The sequence below is a fragment of the Poecilia reticulata genome, linkage group LG13, assembly GCF_000633615.1.
Source record: "Poecilia reticulata strain Guanapo linkage group LG13, Guppy_female_1.0+MT, whole genome shotgun sequence".
Classification (NCBI taxonomy): Eukaryota; Metazoa; Chordata; class Actinopteri; order Cyprinodontiformes; family Poeciliidae; genus Poecilia; species Poecilia reticulata.
This window is the reverse complement of record NC_024343.1, coordinates 17,836,933-17,849,789: the sequence shown is the minus strand read 5'-3', so window position 1 is coordinate 17,849,789 and position 12,857 is coordinate 17,836,933. Positions and strand designations below refer to the sequence as shown.

Here is a 12,857-nt window from a genome sequence, read left to right as displayed (position 1 = left end):
TATATGTGTGTGTGTGTGTGTGTGTGTGTGTGTGTGTGTGTGTGCGTGTGTGTGTGTGCGTGTTTTTGTCAAAGTACCCCCAAGACTTTAAAACTACTGGTTATGTGTCTCCTTTGTCTCCTTCGCAACAGATGGCAGCTATGTTGGTTCTGCTGCAGGTTCCTTCAGGTCAATCATGCGTCATTGTCTGAATATGAATTAGAAATGTTTTTCTTACAAATTGCTGAGGGAATATGTGCTGTGAAATGGTACCCAAAAAAATTTATTAAAAATTAATTCATGAATCATTAAACAGGTGGTCGAGAAGTCCATCGGTTGTGTTTTATTTATTTATTTATTTATTTATTTATTTATTTATTTATTTATTTATTTATTTATTTATTTATTTATTTATATCTATCAGGTCCTGAGCTACACCTCTTGCCACTGGGTGGCGGTAATGCAGCTCAAAGTTGTTTACCCAACGCCATCTCTCCATGCGAAAAAGAAAACATTTAGCCAGTAACGTACACTAGATGGCGCTCCTCTCATGTGCCCTCACTTTCCAAAAGGCCTAAAAGAAGAAGTATCACTTGTTTGGACTCCAGCTCAGTGATGGGAGTGCTTTAAATTAGTTGTTTTTGTGGCTTATGCGTAGTTTTGATGCGTATGCTTAAAATATGACGTTTCTCTTCTTTGTCGGTAACTACTAGTGTTTGAGTTTTCAGGAAGCGACGAGGAACATCTGCAGAGCTCCTGCAGCTGTAGGTGTAACTTGTAATTATTATAAAATGAACTAAGCAGATCTAGAGCCAGCCATGGCTCCAGAGCACTCGCCATCGATGAGAGCAAGCGGAGCTGTAGCAGCTGATCCCGGATCGATATGTTGAGGCGAGCAGCTGCAGATGTCATCATCGCTTCCTGTGTGAATCTCCCTCCTGCGCCGCTCAAGCCCGTCGCTTTGGACACGTAGCCGTAACTTTAACACGGCCGCTGGAGCAGGAGGACGTTTCCCACCGCGGCCATGTCCCGCTCCAGCCGCAGGTACAACAAGCCTCCACAGCAGAGCAACGGCGGCTCTCTCCCCGGCTGCGACCGGGTGCGGATCCCCAGAGCCCGGGTCCTGCTGCTGGGTCTGCTCAGCGTCCTGGTGCTGGCGGTGGTGCTGAGTGTCTACCTGTCCAACGACACCTCCGGCGGACACGGGAGCCGCCTGCCAGCCGTGGATCTGGTTAAGGACAGGGTGAGATATGTGTCCACAGTTGGAGCTGCAAGCCTGAACTTTACTTTATTATATTTTTTTGCCTGGGTTATCCGTGATAGTTGTTTAAACACGGGAAACTACTGTACATTTTTTTAAATCAGTTTATAGTTGTAATCAGATCTGTGTAGGTGTACCTTAATTTAGGTGAGGATCTGTAATAATCTGAATGATATTTCATCATCACTTTTATTTTAAAGCCATTGAGTAACGGCTTTAAATGTCTTCTTTCTCTACTGACAAGCTGTAACATGCTTTATGGCACTGTTCTCAGTCAAAGGGGAGTGTTTTGAAAAATCGACTTTACTTGTTATGATGATATTTCCCAGCTCCCACAGAGCACTTTTCTTTTTAGTCATGTTTGATGTATCCAGCACTTTTTTAACATCTGAAGGTTGAAGTTACTTGACTGTGTTATGTAAGTGCCTGGAAAATACATAATACTGCCCCTTTAAGGTCATGTGTTTAGTTCATTTATATAAAATTATGTTACTAAAAGTAATAAATATAGCAATTATGGATGCATAAAATGATGATGAGCGTCAACAAAAACAAACAGATGGGAAAAGTTTCAGTATGGAGCAGCAGAATAACTGCATAAATAAAATACTGGTAAATAAAGAATCTGAGCATTCACAAACCTCTTACTCCATTTCTGTGATCTTATCCTTGTTTTTATTTGGTCTCCTCTCCAACAGTTGTCCCACAAACCCAGTAAAGTCTCTGTGGCTCAGATCCGCCGCCTGGCCTCTTTGGTCGATGGCGCTCGCTTGTGGGAGACTCACCTGCGGCCGATCCTGATAGAGAGGCTCCCGGGGACTCGAGGCAGCCTGGCGGTGCAGCAGGTGTGTGAAACCGATCCACTTTCTCTTCGGGCACCGATATCCGAAGGGAAAGTGGTTGAGCATCAGCCGATACCGATCCAATACAGAGAGAAACGGCGCTGAATCGACTTAAATCGTTTCGTCTTTTAAATACAGACTTAAATGTACTGGATTACAAATTTATTTCATAACTACTACACCAGTAAGGCACACTTAAACATACCAATAGCTTCATATGTTTGAAAAAAAAATCTACTTTAGTTTTTTTCAATCAGTGCAATTAGGAGTAGAACAGCCAATGAAAAATGAGTAATAAAGAAACTGAAACCGATCAAAACAATAGGTTGATTATCTTGGTCAAACATGAGAATAAACTGCAGCAAAACGTCTTTCAATGGCTCTGAAAGAGAATTAGGAAATCTAAATGTAATGTAGAATAAAGCATGATATCACTCAGAGCCTAGAATCAGACAAATAGATCAGCCTTCGTGGATTGGGTGCATCGTTACTGATAACCCACCTAGAATTTACTCCCATATCTGGACCGAGACAGATATTGATATCGGATCGGTGCACATCTGGTGAATATTTAGAGATCACACTCGGCTGCACTTTCAGACGCTCCTCGTCTTTGACTCCCTCTGCTCTGCCTCAGCACATCGCCTCCACCCTGTCCTCGCTGTCGGCCGGCTGGTCCGTGGATCTGGACTCCTTCCGGTCTCCGACCCCTCGCGGTCAGGTCACCTTCACCAACGTTGTCGCCGTCCTGGACCCCGTGGCCCCACGCAGGCTCCTGCTGGCCTGCCACTACGACTCCAAGGCCCTGCCTCCAGACCCGCGGGCCCCAGAGAGGGTCTTCCTGGGGGCCAGCGACTCTGCTGTGCCCTGTGCCATGATCTTGGAGCTGGCCACTTCTCTGGATGCACAGCTCAGATCATTCAAACAGCAGGTGTTTTGTTTTGGGGTTTTTTGCTGCAGGAGTGAGATGTTTAGATTCAGAAAGCTGCTGGGGCATCGGGTTACTATTTTCGTCATTCCTTTTTTTCTTTTCATGTTGAAGTTTAAAGACGCTGAGTAATGTCTTCTCCCGTTTCGTTCCCGTTACGCTCTGTTTTTAGCGCTCTGTCTCCATGGCTGCAGTGTGTGCAGAAAACGCTGACGCCAGTCCCCGTCCTCTCCCCAGAGGCTGTCATTTACCATACATTGTTGCTGCAGGAGAGAAATGATGACTCCAGCTGCTGCTTTAGGAAAATCATCTCTTCGTGAAACTACTAACTTTTCCTCCTGCCCTAGAAACTCCCGGTCACCCTGCAGCTCGTGTTTTTCGACGGCGAGGAGTCGTTCGAGGAGTGGACGGCCACGGACTCGCTGTACGGCTCCCGTCACCTGGCCGAGCTCCTGGGCAACACGCCCCACCCTGCAGCCTCGCCTCGTGCCACCGCGCTGCAGGCCGTGGTGAGTAAGCAGCGTCACAAAACAGTCGGGGTCATTCTCTCATCCAGACGTCGTACATTCATAAAACCACATTTATAAAATTAAAATAAAAGTTGACATGTACAATTAATATCCTGGATCTTCATATCCTCAAAAAAGGGAGAAATTACAAACATTGTCCTACTTAATAACCAGCTTACTGGCTGAGCTTTAGCACCATCTGCACTCTGTAGCACCTGCAGGCTTTGAAAACTAAATTATTCCCCTTTCTCCTTTAACGTAGCAAAATCTGGAAACATTGAAACGCTGTGAATACTTTTCGGATGCACCATGCTTTACTTTTAGTAACCACAGTGTATTGTAAGGGAGTGTTACAACATTTGGATGGTTAAATCGTCATCTTGCAGCTGAGGTGTGTTCTGTCTAACCTGCGGGTTCCCAGTTCAGATCCTATCCCAGCCGATCCAAATGAGGCGGCTTTTAACGTTAATTCAATATTTGGAAACGTGACCGACACAGACGGAACGGCTTCGTTTCTATTCCTCCGTTGCCGTTGGTGAAACGACAGGCGGACTACAAATCTAAAACCGTGCAGGAAATCGACGACGTCGTTCACGACTTCTCCGTCTGTGGTAAAAAAATAAATAAATCTACCGGAAACAATCCGAGGCAAGGGGAGAAGAAAGCCCAGACTGTGCTGGAAGCGAGAATTTTTTTTCCCAAGCGGAGTTGTACAGGAAGGCAACACTGCAAAAAACACACAGTCTTACAAAGTGTTTTTGGTCAAGTTTCTAATACAAATATCTTTGTGTTAGGAACTTGCTAGTAACTTTTCAACAGGACACAGGTGCTTGTTTTAAATCAATATTTCCTTAATATTGATGAGAAAGTGCTAGTTGCATTAGCAAATTATTGAACTTGTAACATGGGAAAAATGTCTTGTTATAAATAAAATAAATTGCCAATGTAGCATTAACTTTTTCATCAATATTAAAGAAACATTGACTTAAAGCAAGCACCTGTATCATGTTGAAAAGTTACTTGCGAGTTACTTTTGTCTTATTTCTAAGATATTTACGCAACTAGACCAACAATGCTTGGTAAGATTGCGTGTTTTTTGCAGCGAATGGCCAGGCTTCCTGGTAATACCACGTAGTCTTCCAGGTCCTTCCTCCAGCTGCGTCGTGATGAAACGTTCATCCTCCCTGAGGTCGACGTATCGTTTTGTTCGCTTTGAAGCTGCTGCTTTTTAAGCAGCTTCATTTAGCTGCTTAAAAAGTGTTTGCTAAGTGTCGGAAGAATGTGATTATAGTTCACTCCCTAATTGAAATAAAACTAAATGACATCAGATTTGTTCATTATAATTGTTCGATAATAATTGATGCCAAGTTGTCGTCGGTACGGTTTTTATTTTTTCCTCCCGTCTCACCAGACCTTAAGAAAAAGTAAACCAATTTCAACAGGGTTCCTCCACGTTCAGTAGTTTCTGAGACTGCCAGGATCCTCTCTAGAAGCACATGGGCTAATTTTCGTGTGGTTGCATCCTCAGGACCTTTTTGTGCTGTTGGACCTGCTCGGTGGTCCCGATCCGCTGATTGCGAATCATTTCGACAACACGGCACGCTGGTTTGACAGACTGATTTCTGCAGGTGGGTGCAGCGTGCGCCTCCACTCTGAGCGCTGAAATCGTGATGTGTGGATCTGAACCGTGCTCTTCTCCTTAGAGAAGAGGCTCCATCGGCAGGGCCTCCTCACGTCTCACCCCTCGGAGCAGACGTATTTTAGGAAAGACGTTTACCTTGGACCCGTTCAAGATGACCACATCCCCTTCCTTCACAAAGGTAAGTCACAGAAAAAAAAAGGACACAATTTGTGCAGACAGAAGTCACTTGATAGTGATAGTTCAGTAGTTTTACTCTCCTTAAAGATCAAATCCTTTTTATTTAAAAAAATATGAGTAAATCTAGAATGCAACGGCGGTTTTATCAGAGCACACGTCAATATTATCTTCTGTGCCGTACAAACGTGTTCATAAAACTCGACTCTTGCTGCCGCAAACATTGAAGTGTTTGAGATTTTATGTGATGAGCCAAAGTTGTGAGGAGGAGTGACGGTCTGGTAAAACCCAAAACATTGCTGTACTTCTAGCATACCAGCGAGATTGTGTTAAATTACAAATCAATAACAATCAATAACATTTGTAGGCTTGTTGTTGGTCGGATTCTCAATGCAACCATGAGGTCAATGAAAAGACAATACAACAACGCACTGTAGCTCACCACTGTGTTTGAGCCATTTTTTGTTCTTGCTGCAGTTTTAAAAGCTTTTCATTTCATCTTTCCTTTCTTCCTTGCAGGTGTCCCCGTGTTGCACATCATCGCCACTCCCTTCCCTCAGTTCTGGCACACACTGGACGACACGGAGGAGAACATGCATCGCCCGACCGTAGAGAACCTCACGAAGATCATGGTCGTGTTCCTGGCCGAGTACCTGGGCCTCTGAACCGTAAAATGCAAAATACCTCTCACGGAGATCCAAGTAAGACTAAGGAGAGAGAGAGCCGGTGAACAAAGCCAGCCTCTGGACGAGTCAGAGACTAGAGCCTGACGTGTTGGACCTCGTGTCTAAATGTCCTGTGAAGCAAATGGGAAAACATGTAGAAAAACCTGAGCAGCCTTAACAAGAATTTAGCCCCGTTAATATGAAGAAGATGCACTTTATCTTCTTAAAGATGGACTTGGATCGACTCGAGCTGAACTCTGTCCGTGAAGCTCGTACTTCTCCTGATCACTGAAGGTCTTTCTCACCTGCTGCTTTTAACTTCATCATAATCTTTACTGTAAAAGTCCAGCCTCGTTCTCTCACTCAAGGTTAGACTCTCTGGAAGTTCAAATCACTTTTATTTATTTCTTTTTAAATTCTGAAGGTCAAACAGTTACACTTTGCTCATACAGATCAGTTTACCAGCATTGTCCTTGAATTGAACTCAACATCTGGTTTGACATGAATGATGTGTCGAAACACATGTGAATTAATTCTGCCGATTTTTTAGTGTCTGACTAGTGTCGAAGTTTAGCTACCGTGGCTGTTTCTTGTTTTGTTGGTCAATAAAGTTCTAGCAGTCTTGATGCGTGTGATGAAGAGGAAGAGGGGGGTGGCATAGGGGTGGAGGTGTCGGGCGGCGTCTCCGGGGTTGTGGGCTGCCTTGGGGAGAAGCTTCATTCTCAGAGGACAGGTAGACTTCACCTGAGAGTCCGTCAGCGAGGGCCGTCTGAAAACTGAGGCAGAAAATAAACGGCATTAGAGACGCGCTTACGAAGCCAAATTCATCTTTTAATGACCCGGTTATACCACGTGAGGGCGCTGCTGCTAGTTTTTATACGGGTTTTAAAAGCACAGAACTAGAACTCGTTAGCGCCGTTGTGGCTGTTTAGCTTCAGGAAATGATCGCGTTTCCCCAGCAGGATCTGAATACGGCAAGAGTTTGTTAAAATGAAATAAATCCAAGAACGTCAAAAAGGAGCAGAATAAGATTTAGTCGTAGTAAAAAGACATACAAAACCACACCTACTACATAAAATCTTCAGATGTAAAATTAGGATTGTTTTCACGTCATAATTATGAAGGAATAATGACATTATGAGATATTTTTAAGATTTATACTTAGGATTGTAGTAATAATTTGGAAACATGGATAGTTGGATGTAGTTATAATTCACAAATTATAATGAAAAGATGTAAAGTCATAGTTGTGATTCAAAGAGTAAAGAAACAGTAATAGTTGAGAGATACACTATTTCTTAAATACAGAGACACAAAGCCATAAGAGATATCAATTCCTAATTTTGAGAAAGTTATGAGATAAAGTGTTTTATTATCTAAAAGTATATTTAGTTTTGTAAAACAATGTTTTCTCTTAAATTTAAAGTCATAGTTAAATCTGTAGTTGTAAAATACAAAGTTATAGTCATAATATTACAGCAAAACTTTAAACGTTTCCACTTTCAAGCAAAGTCTTTGGTTAGAAAATATTTAAATTCATAATAATGTGACAAAAAAATCTATAATTTTGTGATAGCAATAACTATGAAATGAATGATTTTATAATTATGATATAAAATCATAATTATGACCAAGTACAAACTGTTTTAAAGTCAGAGCTACAAGTTTTAATGTCAGAATATGAAGATGCAAAGTTATAATTATGAGATGTAAGATATGATTTTGATATAAATTACAAATATTACAGTGTGAGGAGTTTAAATCCTAACTTTGACACTTGAAGTGATAATTATGAAGCAATAAATTATGTGATATAAACTCACAACCATGGGTTGTAGCATAATAATTTGGAGATGCGAAGCTGTAAGATATGAATGATATGAAGTCAGTAATTAAGACAAATAGGCAAGAGCTAAAAGGTTATAATTATCTGTTTAAAAGTCGTAATTATAAGATGGATAAGTTTTTTTAAGCTACAAATCTATAATTGTAGGTTTCAGTGTCATGGCTTGGATATTTTAGGAGACAATCAGTTTTCTTTTGCTGACCTGCTAACGTCCGTGGCTCGCGCTCTCTGTCGGCGGTTCTTGAACCAGTTGCTGACCTGGGTGGAGGTGAGGCCGGTGGCGGCGGCCAGCTCCCGTTTCTCCTGGGTGGACGGGTATGGCTTCCTGTGGTACCACTCCCTGAGCACGCTCCGTGATTTCTCCTGCTTTACAGATCAGCTCGTTTATTGTTCTGAACATCAGAAACATGTTGGAGCTCTCAGGACCGTCAGCAAGTCAACGTTTTTATGGGTCATCAGAAAACAAAAAAAAAAATTAAATGACACATTCTTTAAGGAATAAAGAATGCATCATTCTTTATTTTTTCACCTTCACCCAGGTGTAATTAAAAGACATATATATATATTAATTCCATTTGAAGCATTATCCTTAATAGAATTTGATATGCAGCGCCTTTGAAAAGCATTCAGATCCCCAAAAACCTTCCCATTTCATCATAACCACAAACCTGAACGTGTTTTCTGAAGGGATTTGAAGTTTTAGACCAACGCAGAGTAGAGCATGACTACGTGGAAAGAAAACAGAAGAATGGTTTCAATGTGAACCAATTGTTTTTTTTAGAAACCGTCCACCTGCTGGGTCTAATTTAATCTCTGCATAAACCTAGTTGTTCTGTGAAACCCACAGAAGATTGTTAGAGGAATCGGCATCATGAAGCTGAGTGATTAGGTTAAACAAAATCCCAAGAGAAGCTGCAGAGAGCCACACTTGCAATCTGATTTCGATGCAAGAGTAAGAAAAAGCAGAAAAAATTCATTTGAAGGTTGTTTACTACAGAACAGATCAGAGCTTCGCTTCCTTCCTCCTCTGAGCAGGAAGTAGGAAGATCCAAAGCATACCAGCCTGTGGCTTCAATGAGATGCATTGAATCAAAACAAATTACCTAAATTTGATTAAAATACTGTGGAAACACTTTCACAATAGCCCTCTCTGATCTAACCAAGCTATTTTTGCAATGAAAAGCAGCATAAATGTCTTTTGGTCAGGGGTCACTTTCCTCTAAGTTTTTGCTGTGTCCCCAACACGCCTGAACCAAATGACTATTACTTCCTCAACATGCAGTCAAATTCTCCAGATTCCCAATGACCTGATCAGGTGTGATGATGATCAGGTTCAGAGACGCATCTGAACACTGCAGGTGAAGACTTTATATGCAGAAGGCAAAAGTTTTCAATTCAAAAATACTTAAGTGTTGCTGCAACTTCTTAATTCAAGATAGTTGAATCTTGAAAATTTCAAGCGTTGACGCCTGAACACAAGAGCATGCCACACTTTCCAGGTTTTGTTTGTAAAAACAAAAGAGTAAATTCAAGTATAAATTATGCACCACTTTGTGTTGGTCACAAAAAATTACAGTCTCTGGTTCCAACTTTTGAATAACTTTGCGAGGCGCTAAGGAGAAGGTCCTGAAAGTAATTAAAGTGTCCCGGTCACTATCAGAGGGTGTTTGAATAAACTAAAGAGCGTTTTTCTTTCAGATTTCTTCCCACCTTGAAGCAGTAGCTGGTCTCCTCGCCGTCCCAGATGGTGTGGGGCAAAGGAAACTTCCTCCTAACACGGTACTTCCCCACAGCCCCCAGGGGCCGGCCCCGCTGCCTCTCGGCCTCGGCGTAACGGGCCCGCAGCCACAGCTGCTGCAGGAACGGGTGGCTGCGCGGGGAGAACGGGAAGCCCTCCAGCTGGGCGTAGAGGTCCGAGAAGCGGCCCTGGTGAAAGGCCACGGCTGCCTTGGCCTTCAGCACGCTCTCCAGCTCCCAGAGGCACAAAGAAGAAGAAGAGGAGGAGGAGGGAGGAAGAGTGCGGAGGAAGCTGGCGAGACGATCCATGTGACCGCCCTGCAGCAGGACCTCACACACACAGATGACCTGCTCTGTTGTAAAGATCATCGCAGTAAAAACAAGCAAAAAAAAAAAGAAAGAAAACTGCTTCTCTACAGCTTAGCTCCTCTGAGCCCTGCAGCCTCTGTGGATCATTATGGATGAACCAAAACCAAACCAACCAGCATGAGTGTTGGGATTGAGCATCATCATCCCCTCGCACAGGTAACCTGAGCCCATCAGGGTTTATAATAACACACCAGAGATCCCCCCACCCCCTCTTCTTCTCTTGTGCAAACACGAGCTGCTGGCGCACCTTTGAAAGCTCTGAATTAACCGGAGAACGAGATCAAAGCTTTCCCAGAAACGCATTTGAATAAAATTTTGTTGACAAATTTTAGGCAAAAATCCCTGAACAAATGAGAGTTGCTTGTGCCCTATAGCTCCAACAAAGGGTAAATAGGAGACAAACTTTTTTAATAAATGTAGTTTATTACAGTATCATGTAATATAAAAAATAGAATGTATTTGAGTAAAAAAACAAACAAAAAAAAAAAACCAGGAAGAACATTTAAAGACAGACATCTCCCTTTTTAAAAAAAACATAAAAAAGACCAACACACAATCTTTGGTTAATTCAAGAGTTGTGTAGGTTAAGTGACTGGTAACAATAAAAAAAACTCAAGGCTACAAACAAAAGAAAAACAAGCATGCTTTGGTATATTTAAAATAAAACAGCCCCGTTTCCGTCGTCTCAAGTTCAACAGCGGGATAAGCTAGAGTTTAAAAAGCCCGGAGCTGATGCAAAGTCACCCGAGATTTCCTATATGCACCGTTTTCACGAGTCTTAACTTTAAGCTAGGAACCGACTGGTACATGCAATTAAATAGGTTAAATGTAAATGTACATACCAATCAGAGGAAAATATAAAAGTCACAAACGCAGGTCATTACTGTAACTGGAGGCAATACTGAAGTCGACACTGGATTTCAAAAGCGAACCCCCTGTTAAAGAGCTGGAGAAAGAAATAATTGGCATAATAAACAACTTCCACTTCCTTATGAGCTGCCTTACAATTAAGCTGGAAAAAAACAGCAAAACAAGTTTGTTAGGAGAAAATTATACAAATTTAGTGGCACATCCATAAGCTAATATAATAATTTGATTGTCCTGAATTAAGTTCAGACATGTTTTTAGAAAATATTCCTCACGTCTGCTCACTTTAATCACTCAGTTAAAGCCTCAGTTTGCAGATATCAGATGGATCAGATGATTAAGGGTGTAGGTTTGATGAGCCAAGTTAAATTCTTCCAGAGAAAACAACTCAAGGAACACCTTAAAATCATCGAAGGCCTTGTTATTGTATGTCATGAGCTGATAAAATCAGACTCAAACAGACACAACCTATAAATATAGGTTTGGCAAAAGCACCGTCCATCACCAAAGAAAGAAACAAAAAGAGAAAATATTGAAATAACCAAAGTGATACATTGATCTGGGTTTGCTTCCCCCCGCCCCACATAAAACAGGAGTTTGTAACGGTGTGAATATCACTCAATTTCAATCCAAAACCTTCAAATGTCTGCTGGAAATCTGAAGATGGATTTTTATTTTTCAGCAGCAGAGAACGTGCAAGAATTACCTCATGAGAGGAAAATTTAAGTTTGGAAACTAAATCCTAAACGTTTCACCAACGGGACGAGGTGGAGTAGCTTGATTTTTTATTTTTTTTTTTCCAAGGAATTTCTGTCTCATCATCTGTTGAGATAGTGACAGTTTTAACAAATACCTAAAAAAAAAAAAACCAAAAAATTTATTTTTTAAAATTAAAAAGGTACATACCGCAGCTTTAAGTCATGAAAACCTGCCGTTTTAACAGGGGTGTGTCCACTTCTGACATCCACTGTACATTTATGTACCATAAATGAGCAAAAAGCTTGACGGCCGCCTGCGCTGCGGCCCGCAGGCAGACGGCCTGTTTGGGTTTAGCGTTTAAATCCAAAGGACCCGGAGCGTCACGAACAAATGAGTCCCACTGCGATCGCGACAGAACGGGAGCGTTAACGTAAACATAATGCGAATGAAATGTGCAAAATATACGACTTAAAAAAAAAAAGATGAGATGGAGCAACGACCATGCAAATAAAGTATCACAGCAATTCACAGAGGGTCAAACTGACGTAGAAATGTGGGCGTTCTTTAAAGTCCAAAAATCAGGTCAGCAACATACAAGTCATACAAAACGGTGTAACAAACACAAAACATTAAAAAAAAGGTTTAAAATAAGGCACTTATCAGCATTGTGCTGAAGCTTTGGCTGCATTTGATGAGAAACATCACAATCAGAGCAAAACGCTTTAGTGTAACGCACGTCAACGCTTCATTTCATCTCCCAAGTGTTGTGCGACGTAGTGTCCTATAAAGAGCTACACATATATTGCATAGTTAGAACCTTTTCTTAAAACCCTTTTAACTCCTGTATCATTATCATCATCATAATCTCAATCACACAATTCAAAAACTGCAAAAAAAAAAAAAAAAAGAACTAACCTTTTACATTAAATGCAACACATCGGCCTGGTTAGCCAGACTTCAGTAACTGGTTCATATCTGTAAAATACTGTTGTGTTTCCCTTGCAACTAGGAGGCAAAATAAAGAGCATAAAGGACTTTATGCTCCTTATTTTGGAGTGTTGGTAGCGTAAGAAGAGTCAAAGTCCAGAAGCTCTTGCTGAAAAATGTACTAGTGTTTTCAATTTACCAGATCTTCCCTCTTTTGGTGGCACCTTGATTAAAACCTCCAGGCAAATGTACTGTTGAATTTCCTCAAAATGTCAAAAAGGTAGCTCCTCTCTCAAGTAAGATTTATTTATTTTTTTTTTATGTGGTTGAAAACGGCAGAAAATTCCCTTAAAATCTAGAGGAAAAACCTCAAAATGAAGCCTTTAAAGACGCGTGTTTACATACACTCATC

General features: G+C 41.4%; 2 protein-coding genes across 3 annotated transcripts; one reads left to right on the top strand and one right to left on the bottom strand.

Moving 5' to 3' along the window:
• The first annotated feature begins 518 nt into the window (after window positions 1–518).
• Window positions 519–6,626, top strand: qpctla (glutaminyl-peptide cyclotransferase-like a). Its single transcript, XM_008425767.2, has 7 exons — window positions 519–1,222; window positions 1,939–2,085; window positions 2,720–3,013; window positions 3,358–3,519; window positions 5,048–5,147; window positions 5,223–5,339; window positions 5,855–6,626. Exons 1-7 carry the CDS (start codon window positions 1,004–1,006, stop codon window positions 5,998–6,000), a joined length of 1,185 nt encoding a protein of 394 aa, XP_008423989.1. The 5' UTR covers window positions 519–1,003; the 3' UTR covers window positions 6,001–6,626.
• Window positions 6,382–10,343, bottom strand: six9 (SIX homeobox 9). 2 transcript variants are annotated; one of them, XM_017308319.1, is made up of 3 exons: window positions 9,557–10,343; window positions 8,049–8,212; window positions 6,382–6,776 (listed from the first exon to the last, which is right to left on the bottom strand). In XM_017308319.1, exons 1-3 carry the CDS (start codon window positions 9,950–9,952, stop codon window positions 6,614–6,616), a joined length of 723 nt encoding a protein of 240 aa, XP_017163808.1. In that variant the 5' UTR covers window positions 9,953–10,343; the 3' UTR covers window positions 6,382–6,613. The 2 variants fall into 2 exon arrangements, with proteins under 2 accessions (XP_017163808.1, XP_008423990.1); XM_008425768.2 differs by having other exon boundaries at window positions 8,049–8,209.
• Window positions 10,344–12,857: the final 2,514 nt, after the last annotated feature.